The sequence below is a fragment of the Myxocyprinus asiaticus genome, chromosome 24 (assembly GCF_019703515.2).
Source record: "Myxocyprinus asiaticus isolate MX2 ecotype Aquarium Trade chromosome 24, UBuf_Myxa_2, whole genome shotgun sequence".
Lineage (NCBI taxonomy): Eukaryota > Metazoa > Chordata > Actinopteri > Cypriniformes > Catostomidae > Myxocyprinus > Myxocyprinus asiaticus.
The window spans coordinates 2,054,159-2,076,848 of record NC_059367.1 but is presented as its reverse complement, the minus strand read 5'-3'; the positions used below and the strand labels follow the sequence as shown (position 1 = coordinate 2,076,848).

General features: G+C 36.8%; 2 protein-coding genes across 3 annotated transcripts in view; one reads left to right on the top strand and one right to left on the bottom strand.

Annotated features, from left to right (window-relative positions):
• LOC127414591 (fatty acid binding protein 1-B.1-like) overlaps window positions 1-22,690 on the bottom strand; it is a 932,240-nt gene that overhangs the window by 27,592 nt on the left and 881,958 nt on the right. The gene's annotated exons all lie outside the window — the stretch shown is intronic.
• LOC127414560 (F-box/LRR-repeat protein 17-like) overlaps window positions 1-22,690 on the top strand; it is a 353,014-nt gene that overhangs the window by 131,998 nt on the left and 198,326 nt on the right. The window contains exon 7 of the mRNA XM_051652672.1: window positions 16,483-16,613. Within this exon, the coding sequence (XP_051508632.1) occupies window positions 16,483-16,613 (131 nt within the window). The remainder of the gene's footprint in view (window positions 1-16,482; window positions 16,614-22,690) is intronic.

The window sequence follows — 22,690 nt, the reverse complement described above, 5'->3', positions numbered from 1 at the left end:
ATTTAAAAAAAAAAGACATCTAATAAATTGTAAATTATGGCTAAGTTAGACTTACTCTACATTCTGTTAATTATTAACTGTAGTCTTATACATGCCTTAACTAGTGCATTATTGTGGACACTTAAAATAAAGTGTTACCCTTTTTAATGCAAAATAATTTGTTAAAACGCTGTTTATCATTGTTAATAGGCAAGGCCTATATAGCACATTTCATACACTGTTGCAATTCAAAGTGCTTCATATAAATATATATACAAGAAGAATAAAAATTAACCTTCAACCTAAGTGTATGTAAACTTCATCTGTACATTTTCAATTAATAAATCAATTATAATTTACCTCATTATTGTGATACAACAATGCTTTTGAATCATCAAGTATTGGTTACTCATTATATGTAACTAATTTAACAAATCTACGAAGACTCGACGTTGATTTCTGAAGTGATTCTCTCTATAAGCTTTTACAGGAAGTATTAGAACTGTGACTGCGACTGCTAAGTGTCATTTTCCTGCAGTATTGAGTTGGTAAAGATATCATTACACTAAACACTTCACCTGGTGGCGTCCTCAGGCACAATAGTTATTTAAATGAAGTCCCAGCTCCACCTTGCTGTGCGTTTCTGTCTCTCCTTGGACACACATTTCCATTTCAGTGCGCTTCAGAGCTCCGAATGTGAAATTAGTGGCTTCTCCACCAGAGGGACGCTTTTTATTCCGATCATCAAAGCTTCAGGCCTCTCTCAGGTGTGAATTATATTTATAAAGCCCTGAAGAGAACTCCTCATGAAATAAATCAATTGCTCCACACAGGGAAAGTGGAAAACTTTGCAGAATATGTGATGATAAAGCTGAAGGCGAAACTCTGGAAAGCTGTATAGCACATTTTATATATTTTTATGACCTTATAACTGGATTGTTGGAGTTAGTCCTTTTATATGATTTAAGGGTTAGTTTACCTAAAAATGTACTTGTGCTCTTTGTTGTTCCAAACCTGTATGACCTTTTTCTTACTTAAAACACAAAAGAATCGTTCCAGGGTCTTTTCCATGAAGTGAAAGTGAATGACAACGATAAAGAATTGGAATATAACGCTCGAGTTGTATGGACTACTTTTATAAAACTACCCTTTTGTCTGTGGTTGGTGCTTGATGCTATATATGTCCTTTCATAGTTTTCTATGGAAGAAAGTAAGTCATACGGGTTTGGAACGACATGATGGCGAGTAAATGAAAGAATTGTCATATTTGGGGAACTATCCCTTTAAAGAGCACCTATTATGGTTTTCCAAATATTACCTGTCATGTAGTGTGTTATATAGCTGTTTGTGAATGTAAAGAAGTCTGCAGAGTTTCAAAAATCAAAGTGCACGACAAATGGAGTTATTGACTCCCAAAAGAAAGAACCGATTCTGAACGCCTGAAACGAGTCGTTAGTAATTCCAGACTTACTTCCTGTACTAACCTACGTAATTTGGTAACAAAAAACCCGCCTCTGGTCTTCATTGGCTGCTCGTGAACAGCTTTGACCCGCCCTCAAACACTACACTAAGCGGTAGACCAATCACAACAGACTGGGACATCTGACCAATCAGAGCAGCGTATGCTTTCCGAAAGGAGGAGTTTAGAATGAATCCTTTAGAACGGATCATTGAATGAGTCGTTTTTGACACTGGGAAAAAAGCTAATGCTGCAATTTAAATTATGAGCAAATTAAAGTGTTTTTTGACCTTGGATGCATGTAAATCTAATGTTGAGACCTTTAAAACTAAATTAGGCATGTTTAAAAACCATAATAGGTGCTCTTTAAGTTCTATTGAAGCAGGTCTGCATGCCGTTCTTGTCTTTTCACTCTTTTTCTTGTCTTTGAGTCTTTTTCTGCTTTCTATGACATACTGACAACATTTCTCCCAAATTCCAAATAAAAATATTGTAATTCAGAGCATTTAAAAGGACAGAAAATCTGTCCTTTTGCACAAAATGAGTTAACACAGTTAATGTCACACATTTGCTTATTTGATTACTGATCACAAAACTGTGTGGAATCTTAAATATTTCTTATATTATATCATTATAATCATGTAATCACTAGCACACAAGCAACAGCGAGAGAGGAGCAGGCAATTATATTTATATGAAGTTTTCACACCTGCATTCCAATCTACATCTTGATGTAATCCTTCCTCATGATCATGAGGCGTGTTTTCAGTGGGAGACTAAACACTATTAAAGTGTGATGAGACTCACGCTGTGCATGCAAGCCATTCGCACATCACAAGCCGATCTGAATCGCACCTGCATAATCCTAAAACTCTATTTCCAGGTTTAATTTATATTTTGAATAGACTCATACGATGTGGGTTTATGTTTTCTCTTTTAATCGTTTAATGTAGTTTTGAGTGTGATTATGGTTTAAGGATGGTGTACCTGTATGCTGGGTTGGAAATCTCAAGGATTAATAGTGGTGTTTTCCTTATTACATCAACATGTTGTTCTGAAAGCAAAAAGAAACAAATGAAACACTGAATATAGGCTGTCATGCACAGTCTGACCGAAGTGATGCGAGAGCGTTTACTCTCGCGATTAACCGAACGTGAAGCGCTGCCGGCTCGTGATGCGTGAATGGCTTGCACGCGCTGCACGAGTTTGTTGGGTATACTGCAGTCTCGTCACATTTTAACTTTTTGTTTAGCCTCCCATTCAGCTGATGAAAACACACTGCGTGATCATGAGGAAGGATTACATCAAGGTGTAGATTGGAATGCAGATGCAGAATTTATATAAATAAAATAGTCTACTCCCTCGCTGTTGTTGGCATGCCAGTGATTACCCCTCCACGTGCCATAGGTTGCCGACCCCTGCTTTAGACCAAACCACTGTTCTCTCTCTTCTCTATGTAAACCTCTCTCTATCTTCTCTTCTGTCTAAAGTCTCTGCAGTCTAATTCTGGTTCCTCTGTCACTCAGATCCTTCAACACATTCAAAATTGTCATTCAGTCACAGAATTTGTGAAATTCTCTGGATGCGAGCGGCTCTCCGTTAATTACCGCAGACAGCTCCTCATATCAGTTATGAGACATAAATGCATTACATTTAATAGCCGTAACAGACTTTTTAATTTGCATTAAATGGTTCTCTAGCAGAGAACAGAACTAGATGGATTGATCAGGGGCCGTTCACACTGGAAGTGTTCTTGCATTCCATCTGTGCTATAGAGTGCAAATCCAATTCATTTTCTTCATAGGGGGAATTGTTTATTAATGATAACTTATAAACCTTTAAGTTCCAAGGTTGATAATCGATGGTATATACTTCTGTTAAAGCCATCAGTCTGCATTATTTCAACTTTAATTTTAATAAATCGGATTTAATAGCAGAATTTGTGGTGAAAATCTACACTACCAATGATCCTGAAGAGAAAGATCCACCAATCAAAAAATCACGGCAAACAAAGTGCACCAAAAGAGCTCTGCAGCGACCGCCCACTTCTGTAATGCACCGTGAAAGATGCAATCGAGTTACTCTCCCTACACTCTCAAACTACTTATATACTGTATTTGTATATATCACAATATTTTGCAATTATCTTATAAATATATTGTTTTATAATCAACAAATTTAAATGAATAGTTTTATATTTTTCCATTGTTTTAAATTCCTTTACATCATTCGCAGTTCTTCATGGAGTTGTAGTTCATTCCCTTATTAAAGACATTAAGTACACAGTCTTGTATCTTTGTCTTTTTTTCTTATTTCCTGATTATAATTATTATTTTTTTTTTTTTTTGCTTGAATCAAAGTTTGTATTGTTGTTGTGATTCACCTGGTTGGGTTGGTTTGGTTTGTGGCTTACAGTACAAATCTTTTAGCAAGGATTTTATTAAAATATATGTACGGGGAAATACAGGGTGGCCTCCAAAAAAAACGTGTTTGCGCATATCTTAAAAATGCATAAAGGCGTTTGCGCGATTTTTGGCGAACATCTACGACTTTTTGTAAATAAGAAAATTATGTCACTGTGATGTCATCGTGAGAAACAACGTGCTATAAATGAGTAAGTAAATAGTTCCCCCCCCCCGCTCCAAATGGGGCCACATGATTAAAGAGAAGCACATAAGTTTGCTGCCATTGCAAACTTAGTTTTGAGTTTTAAGCTGAGACTTGAAGATGGAAATGGAGATGTTGCGAAGGCTCTGAGGCAGTGAGTTTCATAGTTTAGGTGCAGTTACACTGAAGGATCTCCCACCAAACGTGGACAGATGAAATCTGGGGATAGACAGCAGTTTGGAATCAAAAGAACGAAGAGAACGTGAAGGTGTGTATGGATGCAGCAGATCACATAAATAATGAGGTGCCGGATCATGGAGAGCTTTGTGGGTTAAGAGAAGAATTTTGAATTTAATACGGCAAGAGACAGGCAACCAGTGAAGACTAAACAAGGTGGGAGTAATGTGTGCAGACCGCTTAGTGTTTGTGAGAACTCTAGCTGCAGAGTTTTGGATATATTGTAATCAGGTAATGGTTTTAGCGGGTAGGCCAATGAAGAGGCAGGTACAGTTATCAAGATGTGAGGTTATGAAAGCATGAACTAGTGATTCAACATCCTTCAAGCTAAGAATGGGTTGAAGTCGTGCAATGTGACGTAGATGGAAGAATGCCATTTTAGTGATGGTTCTGATGTGGGCCTCAAAAGTAAGAGACTGATCAAAAGTGATTCTTAATGGTTTTTGAGGGTTTGGTCAAATATTGACAGTTTGATACAAATGTCAATATTGTTTGTAAGTGTTTGTGGTCCAAAAATCATGATCTCTGTTTTGTCGGCATTTAATTTGAGGAAATTGCTGTTTAACCAAATTTTTACATAATTGATACAGGCTGTTAATGAGCTGATTGCATGAATTTCATCAAAATGGGCCAATGTATAAATTTGTGTGTCATCATCTTAGCAATGATAACTGAGACCATGATGACAGATGATTTGACTAACTGGGAGAATGTAAATTATGAACAATAGAGGACCCAGAACGGAACCCTGGGGGATACCCTGAGTGAGAGGAGCAGTAGGGGATTTGTGTTTCTTTTTTTTTTTTTCAATTTGGAATGCCCAATTCCCAATGCGCTCTAGGTCCACGGGGTGGCGTAGTGACTCGCCTCAATCCGGGTGGCGGAGGATGAATCTCCATTGCATCCACGCATTTTATCACAATACCGCAGAGACCTAGCGCGTGTGGAGGCTCACGCTATTCTCTGCGGCATCCACACACAACTCGCCACGTGCCCCACCGAGAGCGAGAACCACATTATAGCGACCACGAGGAGGTTACCCCAACGTGACTCTACCCACCCTAGCAACCGGGCCAATTGGTTGCTTAGGAAGCCTGACTGGAGTCACTCAGCACGCCCTGGATTCGAACTTGCAACTCCAGGTGTGGTAGTCAGCGTCTTTACTCGCTGAGCTACCCAGGCCCCCTGTGTTTCTTAATTGAGATAAAATATTGTCTGTGAGGTAGGAAGAAAACCAGGATAGAGCAGTGCCAGTAATACCAATATCTGAGAGTCCATAGAGGAGTGAGTTGTGGCATATAGTGTCAAAAGCAGAGCTCAAATCTAGCAGGATCAGGATACCGAGGAACCCAGAGTCAGCAGAGAGGCGAATATCATTAACAACCCTCAAGAGAGCAGTTTCAGTGCTGTGGAATAGACGAAAACCAGATTGAGAAGGGTCATAGATATTATTGGCAGCAAAATGTGATTGTAACTGGGAAGCTACAACTTTTTCCAGGAGTTTAGACATAAAAGGCAGGTTGGAAATAGGACAATAGTTGAGGAGGGTAAATGGATCTAAGTTGGGATTTTTAAGGACTGGTGTAACGGCAGCAGTTTTAAGATCAATAGGAACAATGGCAGATGCAAGTGATGTGTTTATCAGATGTGAAATAGGTGCAGAAATGACAGACTCACAGTGTTTAAGAAGGACGGTTGGGGCAGGGTCCAGCTGACAGGATGAGGAGTTAGGTTGTAAAATTAAATCACAAACTGATGATAGGCTAGTAGTAGTGAAGCAGGAGAGAGGGTGGATAGGGTGTTCAGGTAAAAACCTGTGAAGAAGAGTTTCAGGAGTGAATGATTGGTAAATGAAATACATTTTATTTTGAAAGAAGTGGAGAAAAGAGCAACAGAGGTAATCAGAGCTGTGAGAGTCCTGAGCCGGTGGGTAAATTAGCTTGTTTGCCATGGCAAAGAGGGCTTTAGGTCTACAACTTGCATTCTGAATGATAGAGGAGTAATACAATGAACGTGCAGCGTTAAGTGCACCTCTGTGTTTCAGCTGATGTTTAGAAAGGGCTAAGGAGTGAATAGTGAGGCCTGTTTTTCTTCAAAGTTGCTCAGGGCAACGGCTGGTTCATTTCAATGCCCGAAGCTCAGAAGTAAACCAAGGCGATGAGCGTGAAGAGGGGTACCAGACTTGTCTTAATGTGGGCGTGCACTTCAAGAGCATCAGATATGACAGATCTCTGAAGGACAGAACAGTTTAACAGAGTCAGAAAGTAAGGGTAGAGAAGGATAAAGGATCAACTGCTTTGAGGTTGCGGTAAGATATCATGGTTTTCTTGTACGATTTACAGAGAGGACAATTGATAAGAGCAATCAAACACAGTGTCACCCTGTATGTCTGAATACCAAGATGGCTGTAAAAGTGGGCGTGCACTGTTGCGCTCTTTTTTTAAAAAATTTTTTTATTGTTGTTCAATGAACACGTGTTTCCTATACCGTTATACAGTAGTATAAATTGTATATGATGAGAGAGAAAGACTAAATGCTTTAAAATAAAAGGCTATTTTGACTGTAAATGGTTAAATAGTGTTGTTCTTGCTGATTAGGCACAAAAACGAACAGTGCAATGTGCAATTCCTAAATGAGTCACTCAATTGGTACTATTTATCTTAATTGCTCAGTTGAACCAATTGGTGAATCCATTTGAATCAAACACATGTCTAAATCGCTCCGACAACTAATTTACTGAATTGGTTCATATGACTCATTTTTCACCATACAGGAGGTTATTATATCATGAGAGTAAGCCAAGAACCATTACTGAACGATGCTTACCTTTTATTTGTAAGGTTATTTGTTTAATTTATGACTGGTTATGCAAATGATTACATGTAAAGATACAAATCTGCAAAAGAGTTTGAGTTTTGTTGTCGTGTTCCATTCTGTTGCGCTCTTTCTCGCTGTTTTTGAAAGCAAGACCACCTTCTGTCTCAACGTTCCCTTAGAATGGTCATGTAGCGGTTAGACGTTGATGTCGATTAATCATTTGGAGACATGTGAGACATTGAGGAGTTTGAAGAAGAGTTTGTGTGTGAAAAAAGATTCATGTCTGTTTCAATGGATTCATTTGTTTTCAGTTAACGCTGTATTGTGATGAACGTCTCCTTTAACCTTCCACAGCACAACAGAATTAGATCAGTATTCCACGATATAGGTGAGATAAATCTGGCTCTTGTTTGCATTCGGTCTACAGTGAGGTCTTGTGAAGATAGTAATTGTTTTATTGATATGTGATGTCGCTTCTCGGGGTGCGTGTAATGGATATGGAGTATTATGGGCTGCAGTGGGTTGTGTTCACTCTCCAAAACGCTTAATCTTTTTTCCCCACTCCTCACTCGGTTACCCCTGATGACATTATATTGCACCTCAGAGAGCATGTGGAGAGGTCAAAGGTCAGACCACAAAGGGCGAAGTATGTGGGGAATGAGCGCTGTACAAGATGTCTGCTTTCTGGAACTGTCTGAACTCCAAACTCCATGCATGTTCCTTATTGCTTTGATAAATGAGTGCAGGAATGATGTCATATCCTGCTGGAGACAACAACAACAACGTTAAATGCGTTAAACAACGAATTGCAACTTACCATATAAATTTTGCATTGTTTGATTTAACAAATAATTTTCTTATTAAAAGCAAGGAGAAAATACATATATTTTGTTGTTGATGTCAACGTCTGTGTGTCCAATCAAACTCAAAAGTTACATTTTTGTTTACTTTTGTACAGTGGACAATTTTAGTGCTGTGTTGCCTCTTGATTTAAAATGCAAAATCTTGTCTTGAAGCAAAACCAGCTGAGAAGTACCGCTTTAGTCTGTATCTTTGTATTGATGAGATATAACACAGTGTCTCACACATACCTCCGTCATTTGGAAGCGATTATCAGATGGTCTGAATGTCTGAAACGCTCTGCTTCAGCCAAAAACATTCCCTTTGTTCTTTGAGATGTTTTAGATGTTGGTACTTTATAATAGACATTTATTTCTCCCTCTGGAATCATGATCCAGAATAGAGGAAGATCCATTAGACATAGACAAGACCAGTATGAGTTCTTCTGTGGAATACTTTTGACTTGAAAAGTTGGATTTTTCTCGATTATTTTTACCATCTAGTTTAGGTAATTTAGATGTTAGGCTTTTACCATCTTTTGTAGCTTGTAGATTTTTAGGTTCTTTCAACTCTATCTTCTCTAAAAATGTTCTTCAGACAGCTGCACTGAGTCACTGTAAATCAATGTTCTAGTTGAGAGACTGTTCAGAGATGCATTCGAGAGCTGATTTCATTGACTTCATTGAGTCTGTTTGTGTGTTTGGAAGTGATAGACAGACACTAGACAGATAGACAATACTAGATTTTTGACAGACCAATAGACAGATACTAGATGGTCAGATAGATAGACACAGACAGACAGAGAGACAGACAGATAGATATATAGATAGACAGACACTAGACAGATAGACAATACTAGATTTTTGACAGACCAATAGACAGATACTAGATGGACAGACAGACAGATAGATAGATAGACACTAGACTGACAGACAGACAAATAGATAGATAGACACTAGACTGACAGACAGACTGATAGATAGACACTAGACAGACAGACAGACAGATAGACCGACATTAGACAGACATACAGATTGATAGACAGACATAGATTTAAGACATACAGACCGATAGACTGATACTAGACAGACAGACAGATACTTCACAGACAGACAGAAAGATATATAGATTTTAAACAGACCGATAGACAGATAATAGATGGACAGACAGACAGACAGACTAGACAGATAGACAGATACTATACCGACATATCATTGACAGCCAGATACTAGACGGGCAGACAGACAGACAGATAGATAGATAGACACTAGACAGACAGACTGACTGACTGACTGACTGATAGATAGACACTAGACAGACAGACTGACTGACTGATAGATAGACACTAGACAGACAGAAACTTGACAGACAGATTAACAGACAGAGATATAGATATACAGACCGATAGACTGATACTAGACAGACAGACAGTTACTTCACAGACAGACAGAAAGATAGACACTAGACAGACAGACAGACAGATAGACCAACACTAGACAGACATACAGATTGCAGACAGACATAGATTTAAGATATACAGATCGATAGACTGATACTAGACAGACAGACAGATACTTGACAGAAAGATATATAGATTTTAAACAGACCGATAGACAGATAATAGATGGACAGACAGACAGACTAGACAGATAGACAGATACTATACCGACATATCTTTGACAGACAGATACTAGACGGGCAGACAGACAGACAGACAGACATATTTTAGACAGATAGATAGACACTAGACAGACAGACAGACAGATATATAGATAGACACTAGACAGACAGATACTTGACAGACAGATTAACAGACAGAGATAGATTTAAGACATACAGACCGATAGACTGATACTAGACAGACAGACAGATATTTCACAGACAGACAGAAAGATATATAGATTTTAAACAGACCGATAGACAGATAATAGATGGACAGACAGACAGACTAGACAGATAGACAGATACTATACCGACATATCTTTGACAGACAGATACTAGACGGGCAGACAGACAGACATATTTTAGACAGATAGATAGACACCAGACAGACAGACAGACAGACAGATAGATAGATAGCGATAAATAGATAGACACTAGACAGACAGACAGACAGACAGACAGACTGACTGACTAGATAGACACTAGACAGACTAGACAGACAGATAGATAGATAGAGAGATAAATAGATAGACACTAGACAGACAGACAGATAGACAGACAGATACTTGACAGACAGATTAACAGACAGAGATAGATTTAAGACATACAGACCGATAGACTGATACTAGACAGACAGACAGACAGATATATAGATTTTAAACAGACAGACTGATAGACAGATACTAGCTGGACAGACAGACAGATAGACATATTTAAGACAGACAAACAAAAATACTAGATGGACAGCAAGACAGACAGACAGATAATATACAGACATATCATTGACAGACAGACATATTTTAGACAGACAGATACTAGACAGATGGAATGAACATTGACAGACAGACAGATAATTGATGGACAGACAGACAGATACTAGATGGACAGGAAGACAGATAGACATATTTTGGACAGAACAACAGACAGACATACAGATAGACAGATTCTTGAGAGACAGACAGATGTCTCTCTCTCAATCTGTTTTAGTGTCCTCTTATACTCTATCCCGATGTGACCTGTCTGTCTATCCCTCTGTCTGTCTGACTGTCTTTCTCTCTTTGTCTCATTTCTCATGTCCTGAAATGTAAAGGCGTTACAAACGGGCCATGCGTTTCGATAACCTCCAGAATACTAGAGGGAGTGGAGAGGAGGAGCAGCGTGTTATTATAATCAAGTCATTCACAGCTAATGGATGGAGATGGGAATTCTGCTCTGAGAGGGGACAAAAATAAACCTCTGCCCTGGTTGGATTGGGAAAGCTCTGGAAGTACATACAACTTATGTTATTCCAAATCTTCTGAAATAATATGATGGGTGACTTTGTGAGAGGAACAGACCAAAATATACAAGCTAGCATCACATGTTGAACCTGTTGCAATGTGTGTACAAGAGAGAAAGATGCACACACTCGTCTATAGAGTCGAGCATTCTGCTTATGTTGGGCTCTTATGGTTTGCTGCTCTTTTATTTAGCAAACAATGCAACCGCATCCCTGCATGCATAATTGAACCGCTCGATATGCACTTGGTCTCTGTGGCTGCCAGAGACTGTAACTCAGGCAAACTGAAAGCAGAGCTTAACAATGACCACATCATCTCTTTCTCTGTGTGTGTGTGTTACTATATGTACAAAATTGTCCCTAGAAATGAGCTAAAACTGACAAAATCTAATCTAATTTCATAGAATTGTTGCTGCCTTTAGAACGGCCCTTATCTGTGGTAAAATCACGGTAACACACGGCCTCTCATGGCTTTTTGCTTTAATTTAAAATGCGTGTCAGATGTACTCTCATGATTAATGTTGCATACATGCAGCGCTGCATATTTGTATCTCTGAATTAAAGGCAGATGTTCTTTTGTGCTGTCTGTTCATGTGTGTGTTTGTGATTTGCTGTATTGTGTGCAGTGGCGCAACTACACATTTGTTGAGGGGTATGAAACATCAATGTTGGCGCCCGCACCCCATCCCCACCAAACACACACACACACACACACACACACACACACACACACACACACACACACACACACACACACACTGCAACACAGATAAAAAGCCAAAAATCCATATGATTATTTTCCATCCAAACAGAAAAAGAAAGAAGAGGCTCAATTGTTCATGATTGATTCTGAAGCAAGCCTCTCCATCACACATTTCTTTGCCCAATATTTTTGGATTTAGCCAATCATTGATCCAGGTGTTGTTTAATAATTCCTAAGGTAATTTACTCACACCACATCCAATGGTTTCTCACGTCGTGTTTGACAGCGAGACAACAAAAGGCGAAGGTTGGAAAGTGCAGCAACATTAGTTATGGTTAGTAAGAGGAGCCCGAGTATAGGCTGGACATGCCGAAGGGTCAACAACTTTTTAACAAGCTTTTCGTTCTAAATGTAAAGCGACTGAGCGCCCATTCCCAAACATACGCCGACTTTTTGCATAACCGTGACAGATAGGATACTCGAGTATGAACTAATATTTATATTAGCTGGACATCTGTACCTCTCGGAAACGTTAAATGTTGGTTAACTTCAAATACAAATAAAAATGCATATTTGAACCCATTTAAAGTGCTAAGAAACTTTTAAGATAAATAAAAGTTCAATCACATACAGTGCATTATTAAGGTATTATAGGAGATTTAAAAAGTATGATTTTATTGCAAATGTTGCATACCCTTTTATGTGTGTCAGAGCTGAATGTCAAACAGTGCTCTCCATTTTCTGCAGTACACAACATGTTGCATTTGCTGAATGTGATGTGTGTTAACCTCTGACTGTATTAAACACAGTCTGTGATATTTCATCGGCCGTCACCTTTTGTGTATTTGGTGCCTCCAGTTCTCTTGCTGGTCCATTGGGGTCACGAGCAGAGGGGGAATCATGGGCAATCTGGCCACGGGCGGTGCAGGCAGTGTTTTGTTTAGCATGTCGAGAGCCGAGCGAACATTTCTGCTTTCATTAAGGTCAAAAGCAGAACATGCACACGCACAATACAGAGTCAGAATGAATGATTCTGTGTGCAGTTGTGCAGGTGAAAGAAGCAGCTGCAGTTTTACTGTGTTTTACATGAATTTGACAGTTCTGAACCGTGTTGCTTGTCTTTGAATGGATCGGGTGGACTTTATAGATGGGTCGGATTGCACCATGCTCTAGTTGAGCTTCAGGACCTCATTCATTTATGCATGTATATACATGTAGTTAGTGTATATAATAGTATATGTATATCAATATACTTAGTTCATAATGGATCAAGATGTTAAAATGTAAATGAATATATATGTGAAATTGTTTATTTTTGATGCTGGTCGCTGATTCACCTTTTGTTTTCACAAGTTCATCTAACCTTCTTATACTGTCTATGTTTCAGATGTAATAAAAATATTTTCTTTTATCTGAGTGGTATGAGACTTGGTGACTTTTACTCCACTTGCCATCTGAACACACACACAAATATTTGAGTAACACTTTCTATGAAGCCCATATTTATAATGGATTGTAAAGGCATTATAATGCATTGTTAATGTCTTATAATACACCTTATAATATGTTATAACTTCTCAAATAATTGTCACTACAGTTATAGTACAATATAATAATTACCTATTCATAACTATACCTTAGAGTATAATGCATTATAACACAAGCAACATCTGATTTTATATACAGAAGTTACAATGTATTATATACTGTATATTTATAATAAATATAATATATATACTTTAACTAAATTGACAAAGCAATGTCTTCTATAAACAACAATATGATATTTTCAAGTGGTTATAAGACATTACAAGTCAAAACATCACACATGCATTCAATAAACTTTAATGTTTGTGCATCTTATTTGGAGATTTATTTTATAAATAACTTCCATTATAGAAGTTTGACTTGTAATGTATTGTATGTATTGTAATTTAAAGCAGTCAAAGAACACATAATGTGATCACGTCATAAAGTCTTTAGACTGTTTACATTATACAGCACTTATAACATTAACTTTATTAACTTCTGCTGCGTTAACATTGGATGTCTCTTGTGTTATAATGCATTATACTCTAAAGTATAACTATGAATAGGGGAAGTCTTATAGTGTATTATAAGTTATAACATGTTATAAGGTGTATTATGAGACATTATGAATTCATTATAATGCATTATACTCTAAAGTTTAACTATGAATAGGGGAAGTCTTATAATGTATTATAACTATAGTTATAATAATTTATGAGAAGTTATAACATGTTATAAGGTGTATTATGAGACATTATGAATTCATTATAATGCATTATACTCTAAAGTATTACTATGAATAGGGGAAGTCTTATAATGTATTATAACTGTAGTTATAATTATTTATGAGAAGTTATAACATGTTATAAGGTGTATTATGAGACATTATGAATTCATTATAATGCATTATACTCTAAAGTTTAACTATGAATAGGGGAAGTCTTATAATGTATTATAACTGTAGTTATAATTATTTATGAGAAGTTATAACATGTTATAAGATGTATTGTGAGACATTATCAATTCATTATAATGCATTATACTCTAAAGTTTAACTATGAATAGGGGAAGTCTTATAATGTATTATAACTGTAGTTATAATTATTTATGAGAAGTTATAACATGTTATAAGGTGTATTATGAGACGTTATGAATGCATTATAATGCATTATACTCTAAAGTTTAACTATGAATAGGGGAAGTCTTATAATGTATTATAACTGTAGTTATAATTATTTATGAGAAGTTATAACATGTTATAAGGTGTATTATGAGACATTATGAATTCATTATAATGCATTATACTCTAAAGTTTAACTATGAATAGGGGAAGTCTTATAATGTATTATAACTGTAGTTATAATTATTTATGAGAAGTTATAACATGTTATAAGGTGTATTGTGAGACATTATGAATTCATTATAATGCATTATTCTCTAAAGTTTAACTATGAATAGGGGAAGTCTTATAATATATTATAACTGTAGTTATAATTATTAGTTAGAACTTAATATAAGGTGTATTATGAGACATTATGAATTCATTATAATGCATTTATAATGCCTTTACAATGCATTATAAAAGGGGCTTCATAGAAAGTGTTACCGAAAATTTAACATGATTTGATAATTGTAAGTGGTTGTAAAAAAAAAAGAAAAAAAGAAGCAACCCTGTTACTGTTCGTTGTCAAAATTGACTGACCATAGGAAATGAATAGGAAAGACTTAAAAAAAAAAAAAACAGCTATTTTTTATTTTTATTCAAACAGAATCTATAAATCAGCCACAATGCAGAACACACACACATAAATCAGGGGCTAAGATCATACACACACATGTGCGCACACACACACAGATGTAAATGGGTGAGACCAACACATCCAGAAGGCAGAACATGGAACACAACACACACACACACAAATAAATCAGGGGCTGAGATCATAACGCGCACACACACACACACACACAGACACACAGATATAAATGGGTGAGACCAACACATCCAGAATGCAGAACATGGAACACAACACACACACACACACATGCACACAAAAGTTTGATAATGTCTAAATATGTATATCCAAATGCATAATTTATGATAAAATGTAGAATTACTACACAGTAGGTGGCTGCATAGAAAACGGCTTTTTCAAGTTATTTTTCTTTTTTTCACCAGATGGAAGCAATCATGGACCATTCTCATATTTTCTTCATGTCTCAACTAGGTTTTTTCTTTTTTTACTGTAGTGAAGTTACACAATTTGCTTATTTGCATATGCAAATGAATGGTGACATAAATACATTTATATGCAAATAAGATTTAAAAATATATATATATATATATAAAATCCCAAAAGAAGTGCATAATTTTATTGTTTTAACTTCAGGGAAGAAGAAATGTTATCAGTTCTTTAAAAAAAGAAAACAACCAGTTACACCTGTTCTGCTTCTGGTCAAAAATGACCGCAAACAGTAAAGTAAGCCTCACTTCTTGATCAGGATAGGAGGGTTAAAATGGTCCTGCGGTGTGATAAATCATTTTATAAATGTACAAATATTCATATTATCTCTATCAATTAATAAGAGCTCATAAAAGCGTGTATGTGTGGTAATTAAAATCAGAATTAGCAAAATGTTCTTTCTAATGGTTTTACGAGTTCTGCATGTAGGGCTGCACAATTAATCGAATAAATAATAAAGATTACAATTTACTAATCATGAAAAGTGTCAATTATAGCAGTCTGTGTATGTCTTGCTGGCTTCTGTGTATAGCGTATTCAAAATCTGAATAACATTTTTGTCTTTTACACTTTTAAGAGGGTCTATATTAAGTTATTCAGAAACAGTTTACTTGATTTTTTGTGTGTAGGCAATATATATATATACAGTATAATGCATTATATATATCATGCAGTTGATCCAGCATTGATCAATAGTTGCAATATCAATACAATACAGTACAAATGCAGTATTTTTTTATTTTTATTATTGTACTCTATACAACTCATACATGTTGTTTATGCATTTTCAAATGCATCTTAATAATTATGCATTTTGCTGGGCATATGCAGTTCATAAAAATATTAAGTTATTTCATTGTTGAATTTTTGTTTACATTTTGTGATTACATGCACAAAATAAACAGTCCTGGTCTTGTATAGGGTCACCACTTGATGTCCCATGTTAAATCAGGGTCATGAAGTAAAACCAGTTGAGAAGCACTGAACTCTTCCAAAAATCTCCTATGGTCAGATGGACGATAATGGCACAGTTTGGTTTTGTGCTCGTCTGATGTATTGTCTTGTGTAGAATATTTCTGCAACTGCAGGTAAATGCTGAATGCGTTTGTGTTTGTTTTGGTCTCTGTAGCTTCAGCATCTCAGCAGTCTGGATCTGCGGCACATCTCTGAACTCAACAACGAGACCGTGATGGAGGTGGTGAGAAAGTGTCGGAACCTGATGTCCCTGAACCTCTGCCTCAACTGGACCATCAACGACAGGTACAGACAAACCCGACCACTCTCTTCAGCTCGTCACTCAACACACACAACCCAAAGTCCATTCAGCCTCCTCTGAATGACTCTTTTACATTGTATCTGTGGGTCTAATTTGTGGTATGATTGGGTCGTTATTGTGAGTAGGTAAAAGCTGGAATGATGCCAGTTTCACCGTGTTATTGAAGTATTTGTTTGTTTACATCTGGGATAAGGAATGGTTTTGAAAACGAGTGCAATGCTTTGTAGATCACAATGGAAAATGGGAACAGGCGCATTCTGAACGTAAAAATCTTATGGCTTGTTTTGGGCTTTTGAGTCACAGGCATGTTACAAACATTCATGTCAATTGAATATGCATGCAATACCCAAAGATGACGTCTACCTAGGACACTCCCTAGGTTTTGGCAAATTTGGAATACATAAAGCCTCATTTGATTTGTTTTCCAGGTCGTTTCAGACTCATCGGATCTCTCTCTCTCTCTCAAAAAAATAAAAGAATAAAAAATAAAATAATGCAATGTTATTTTAAAATGCTGAAAACTGGTTATTAACTATTATCTATTATTACTGGTTATTTAACACGTTAATTTGGTACGATTAATTATACAAAAAATAACTTGTTAAAAAAAATAAACGTAATCAATCAAGTCCCCGGACCGTAATAAGGAACATTCCTTATCCGAGCAATTCAAGATTGCAGTACCTCCTGTTTTCTCCGGGGGGCAGTAAGCGAAACTCCAGCTGTATAGGCAATGTGCAGCTTATACAGAGAACAAACCACACTTACTGACAGCAGACAAAACAAGATGAGAACACGTACTTGCGTTCAAACACAGCCTGATGGAGTGCAAATCTGAAGGCAGGGATCTCAAGACATGTCAAACTACGTATAACTTGACACAGCAACCTAAAAAACAGTATGTGTATTACGCGACACAACCAAGACGGTCCAAAAGTGTCTGACGCAGGTGTACATTGGTGCATCCTTAAACAAGCCCTTATAATATAATAATATAGTAGAATAATACATCTCAGACTGATTGACGAATTCAGTTGCAAAATGGATTGCTGTGATCTATAGGCCAATGATTCGCTTATGTTCAATAATATGCAAATAAACAATATATTGCATTTAAAGACACTTTTTGTATCGTCTTTTTTAATACTTGTGTGCCAGAACAATTTAATGAATTTTAATTATCTGTATTATTTATACATATAATTATAAGCTTTGTTTTATTATATATATATATATATATATATATATATATATATATATATATATAATTATTTAATCATTATATATCGAATTATTGTTACTTGAAGTGCTTTCTCAGCAAATATTTATGTATGTGATTAAATGCGATGAATTTGTTTAATTAATTGGCACACCATGTGATTAATTCGATTAAAAATTGTAATCGATTGACAGACCAAATTATTACATATTATTTTTTTTTTAGTAATTTTTATACGCACAAGCCAAACAATTTTCCACCACAAACTTGACTTCCTGTTGCCTTCCAAGTGCATCTGTTTTTGCATAAATTTACCATTAATCCTATGATGTTATTGCCATTTCAGTTTATAGTTTATTAGCACTGTCATTAATAAATAAATAGTTCTTATTATTCTTTCATTTCATTTTAACTGGTTATTATTTGCAAAAATATCATCAGAATGAACCGAAAAAAATAAGGAAAAAAAAAGTATCTAATAATAATGAATCTGTATTTGTAAACATTAATAAATGCATTAGGTATCATGAACTAACAGTGAATAATACATGTTTACAGCATATATTAATCTTGCTTTGAACCATTCATTTTTTTGTCCATGTTAGGCCATAATGCATTAACTAATGTAAATATATACATATCTTTTACTTTAAAAATGTATTAGTATCCACCCCTGGAGTCACAAGTTCGAATCCAGGGTGTGCTGAGTGACTCCAGCCAGGTTTCCTAGGCAACCAGATTGGGTAGAGTCACATGGGGTAACCTCCTCGTGGTCGTGATTAGTGGTTCTCGCTCTCAATGGGGCGTGTGGTAAGTTGTGCGTGGATCGTGGAGAGTAGCATGAGTCTCCACATGCTGTGAGTCTCCGCGGTGTCATGCACAATGAGTCACGTGATAAGATGCGCAGATTGACGGTCTCAGAAGTGGAGGCAACTGAGACTTGTCCTCCGCCACCCGGATTGAGGTGAGTAACCACGCCACCGCGAGGACCTACTTAGTAGTGGGAATTGGGCATTCCAACATTGGGAGAAAAGGGGATCAAAAAATGTATGTAAAAAAAATGGTGTCAGTATATGTTAACATTAACCAAGATTAGTAAGTGCTGAAAAAGTATCGTTCCTTGTTAGTTCATTTTAACTAATGTTTACAAATATGACCTTATTGTAAAGTGTTAGCGAATTATCCTGTATGTTTGTGATTTAAAGTTTACTGCAGTGACGTATGGATTGATAGACTGATGGATGGATGCTTGCATTTGTTTCTCTTCCCTCATTGTTCCATGGAGCGCACTAGATAATGAAAGTCGTTTTTCTTGTCTGTCAATTAATTATTCATGTGGGACGCTTATATCTGTTTTTACACAGGGTGTAATTCTGAAGGAACTCCGAATTGATTCGTAAAGTTTCGCCTATAGGAAATGACATCAGTGAGGTGTAGAATAGCCACAGTGGAGTGAAAAACACAGTGACCCTCAACTGGGTGAGAAGTAAAGGTCAAAACGTAATTAAACCCCCTATTAACCCCTCTTGATGGTGCTGTATTTTACAGAATACTTTACAACGAAAAGAGCAATTTTGCTCATTTAAGTAATGGACGGGTCACAGCAAAACACACATATGGTTTTTGAAGCCCATTTGGTCACAATTTGGCATTCAAAATAGGCCACATCACAGGATGTTGGCTGACGTTCTTCAGATCTGTTCTCCATATGCGTGAAATTTGGCTGCTGTTTGATCCTCTGCGAGAGTTTTTTGGGTTTTTGATTATTCAGTCAAACGTTTCCCTAAGTGCATCAACTTGTCAATTCCAGACAAGACTTTAGGAATTAGTGAAAAGGGGAGTGAAGAACGAACTCTTTTGAGGCACACGTGGTCGTGCGGGAACAGCCGTAACTCAGTGATGGCGTCCTCTGTGATTTTACTCTTAAACAGAAGCAGCTGCCGCGCAATAGACGAACGTGTCTTCCATTCATATCTGTGGCCATGGGAACCGTCTGCGCTTTTTAAAGGCTTCAAACAGCTCTTGCTTTAAATCACATGCATCAGACTGCGATCGTGTCTGCACTGCTGCGATCCAGGTGTCTTTAGGGTCTTTCTGTGTGTGAATGAGTCTTCACACCTGCAGCAAGTGTGTTGCTGAGCCTCACATTTAGGGTTAACACAGGGGTCACAGACTGTCAGACTGACATGGTATGTGTGTATGGCTAAATAATGGCAAACAAAAAAACACGTCTATTGAGTTGTCCTCGCGGGCTGCATGCAAAAACTTTGCGACCACTGCAGTCTGATTCATGAGCAAATGACTCCTTTGAACCGGTTATTTTAATGAATAGTTTGACGAGTCACCGGTTTGAATCACTGTGACGAAATCTTCACTGAATCGACATTCGACTTCGAAAATAAGAGCTGTTTTGTATACTTAAAGCTGAAGTAGCTGTAGAAATACTTCTGTCCCAGCATAATGTGCAGAGACAACTATATGCAAGCCATTCAGAGGTTAATTTTCCGGAAAAATTTAGACACTGTGTCTCTGTGGCGCTATACAAATTTGTGTGTTTCTTTTGAGTGACCTGCTTAGACCCGCCCCAACAATGGCATGAGTTGGGGGCGGGACTATCTGACTGTTTGAACAACTGCAGGCGAGGGGTGTATTCTAAAAGCTGTTTTGAAAACTTGCATTTCCGTTCGGTGGTGCTAGTGTCGCAGAAATTCAGCTTAAGATTCTTGAAACTTAAATTTGTATAATTACAGACATGGTGTTCATATGACAATGTTTATGTGTAGTTTGTATTAAATGTTATTTTAATTATTTTTTTATTAAAACAACATTTTTGGCAACTTTTTAAAATGTGTTTATTATATATATATATATATATATACATATACACATACACAGTGGTGTGAAAAAGTGTTTGCCCCCTTCCTGATTTCTTATTTTTTTGCATGTTTGTCACACTTAAATGTTTCAGATCATCAAACAAGTTTAAATATTAGTCAAAGATAACACAAGTAAACACAAAATGCAGTTTTTAAATGAAGGTTGTTATTATTAAGGGAAAACAAAATCCAAACCTACATGGCCCTGTGTGAAAAAGTGTTTGCCCCACCTGTTAAAACATAACTTAACTGTGGTTTATCACACCTGAGTTCAATTTCTCTAGCCACACCCAGGCCTGATTACTGCCACACCTGTTCTCAATCAAGAAATCACTTAAATAGGACTTGCCTGACAAAGTGAAGTAGACCAAAAGATCTTCAAAAGCTAGACATCATGCCGAGATCCAAAGAGATTCAGGAACAAATGAGACAGAAAGTAATTGAGATCTATCAGTCTGGAAAAGGTTATAAAGCCATTTCTAAAGCTTTGGGACTCCAGAGAACCACAGTGAGAGCCATTATCCACAAATGGCGAAAACATGGAACAGTGGTGAACCTTCCCAGGAGTGGCCGGCCGACCAAAATTACCCCAAGAGCGCAGCGACGACTCATCAAAGAGGTCACAAAAGACCCCACAACAACATCCAAAGAACTGCAGGCCTCACTTGCCTCAGTTAAGGTCAGTGTTCATGACTCCACCATAAGAAAGAGACTGGGCAAAAATGGCCTGCATGGCAGAGTTCCAAGACGAAAACCACTGCTGAGCAAAAAGAACATTAAGGCTTGTCTCACTTTTGCCAGAAAACATCTTGATGATCCCCAAGACTTTTGGGAAAATACTCTGTGGACTGACGAGACAAAAGTTGAACTTTTTGGAAGGTGTGTGTCCCATTACATCTGGCGTAAAAGTAACACCGCATTTCAGAAAAAGAACATCATACCAACAGTAAAATATGGTGGTGGTAGTGTGATGGTCTGTGGCTGTTTTGCTGCTTCAGGAACTGGAAGACTTGCTGTGATAAATGGAACCATGAATTCTGCTGTCTACCAAAAAATCCTGAAGGAGAGTGTCCGGCCATCTGTTCGTGACCTCAAGCTGAAGCGAACTTGGGTTCTGCAGCAGGACAATGATCCAAAACACACCAGCAAGTCCACCTCTGAATGGCTGAAGAAAAACAAAATGAAGACTTTGGAGTGGCCTAGTCAAAGTCCTGACCTGAATCCTATTGAGATGCTGTGGCATGACCTTAAAAAGGCAGTTCATGCTCGAAAACCCTCCAATGTGGCTGAATTACAACAATTCTGCAAAGATGAGTGAGCCAAAATTCCTCCACAGCGCTGTAAAAGACTCATTGCAAGTTATCGCAAATGCTTGATTGCAGTTGTTGCTGCTAAGGGTGCCCCAACCAGTTATTAGGTTTAGGGGGCAATCACTTTTTCACACAGGGCCATGTAGGTTTGGATTTTAATAATTAATAATAACAACCTTCATTTAAAAACTGCATTTTGTGTTTACTTGTGTTATCTTTGACTAATATTTAAACTTATTTGATGATCTGAAACATTTAAGTGTGACAAACATGCAAAAAAATAAGAAATCAGGAAGGGGGCAAACACTTTTTCACACTACTGTGTATGTGTATATGTATATATATATATATATATACACACACACACACACACACACACACACATTAGGGTTGTGCTTTAATCTGGTGTGATTAATTATACTAAAAATAATGTTACTTTTTTATCATTTATATATATATATATATACTATATTATTTGCAATTGAAATATAACTATTAATAATATTTTATCATTATATATTTAATTGTTATTTGAGGGGCTTTCTAAAGAAATATTTATATTGCAATTAATTGTGATTCGATTAATTAATCAGCATACCATGTAATTCATTTGATTACAAATTTTAATCGATTGACAGCCCTAATATATACATATA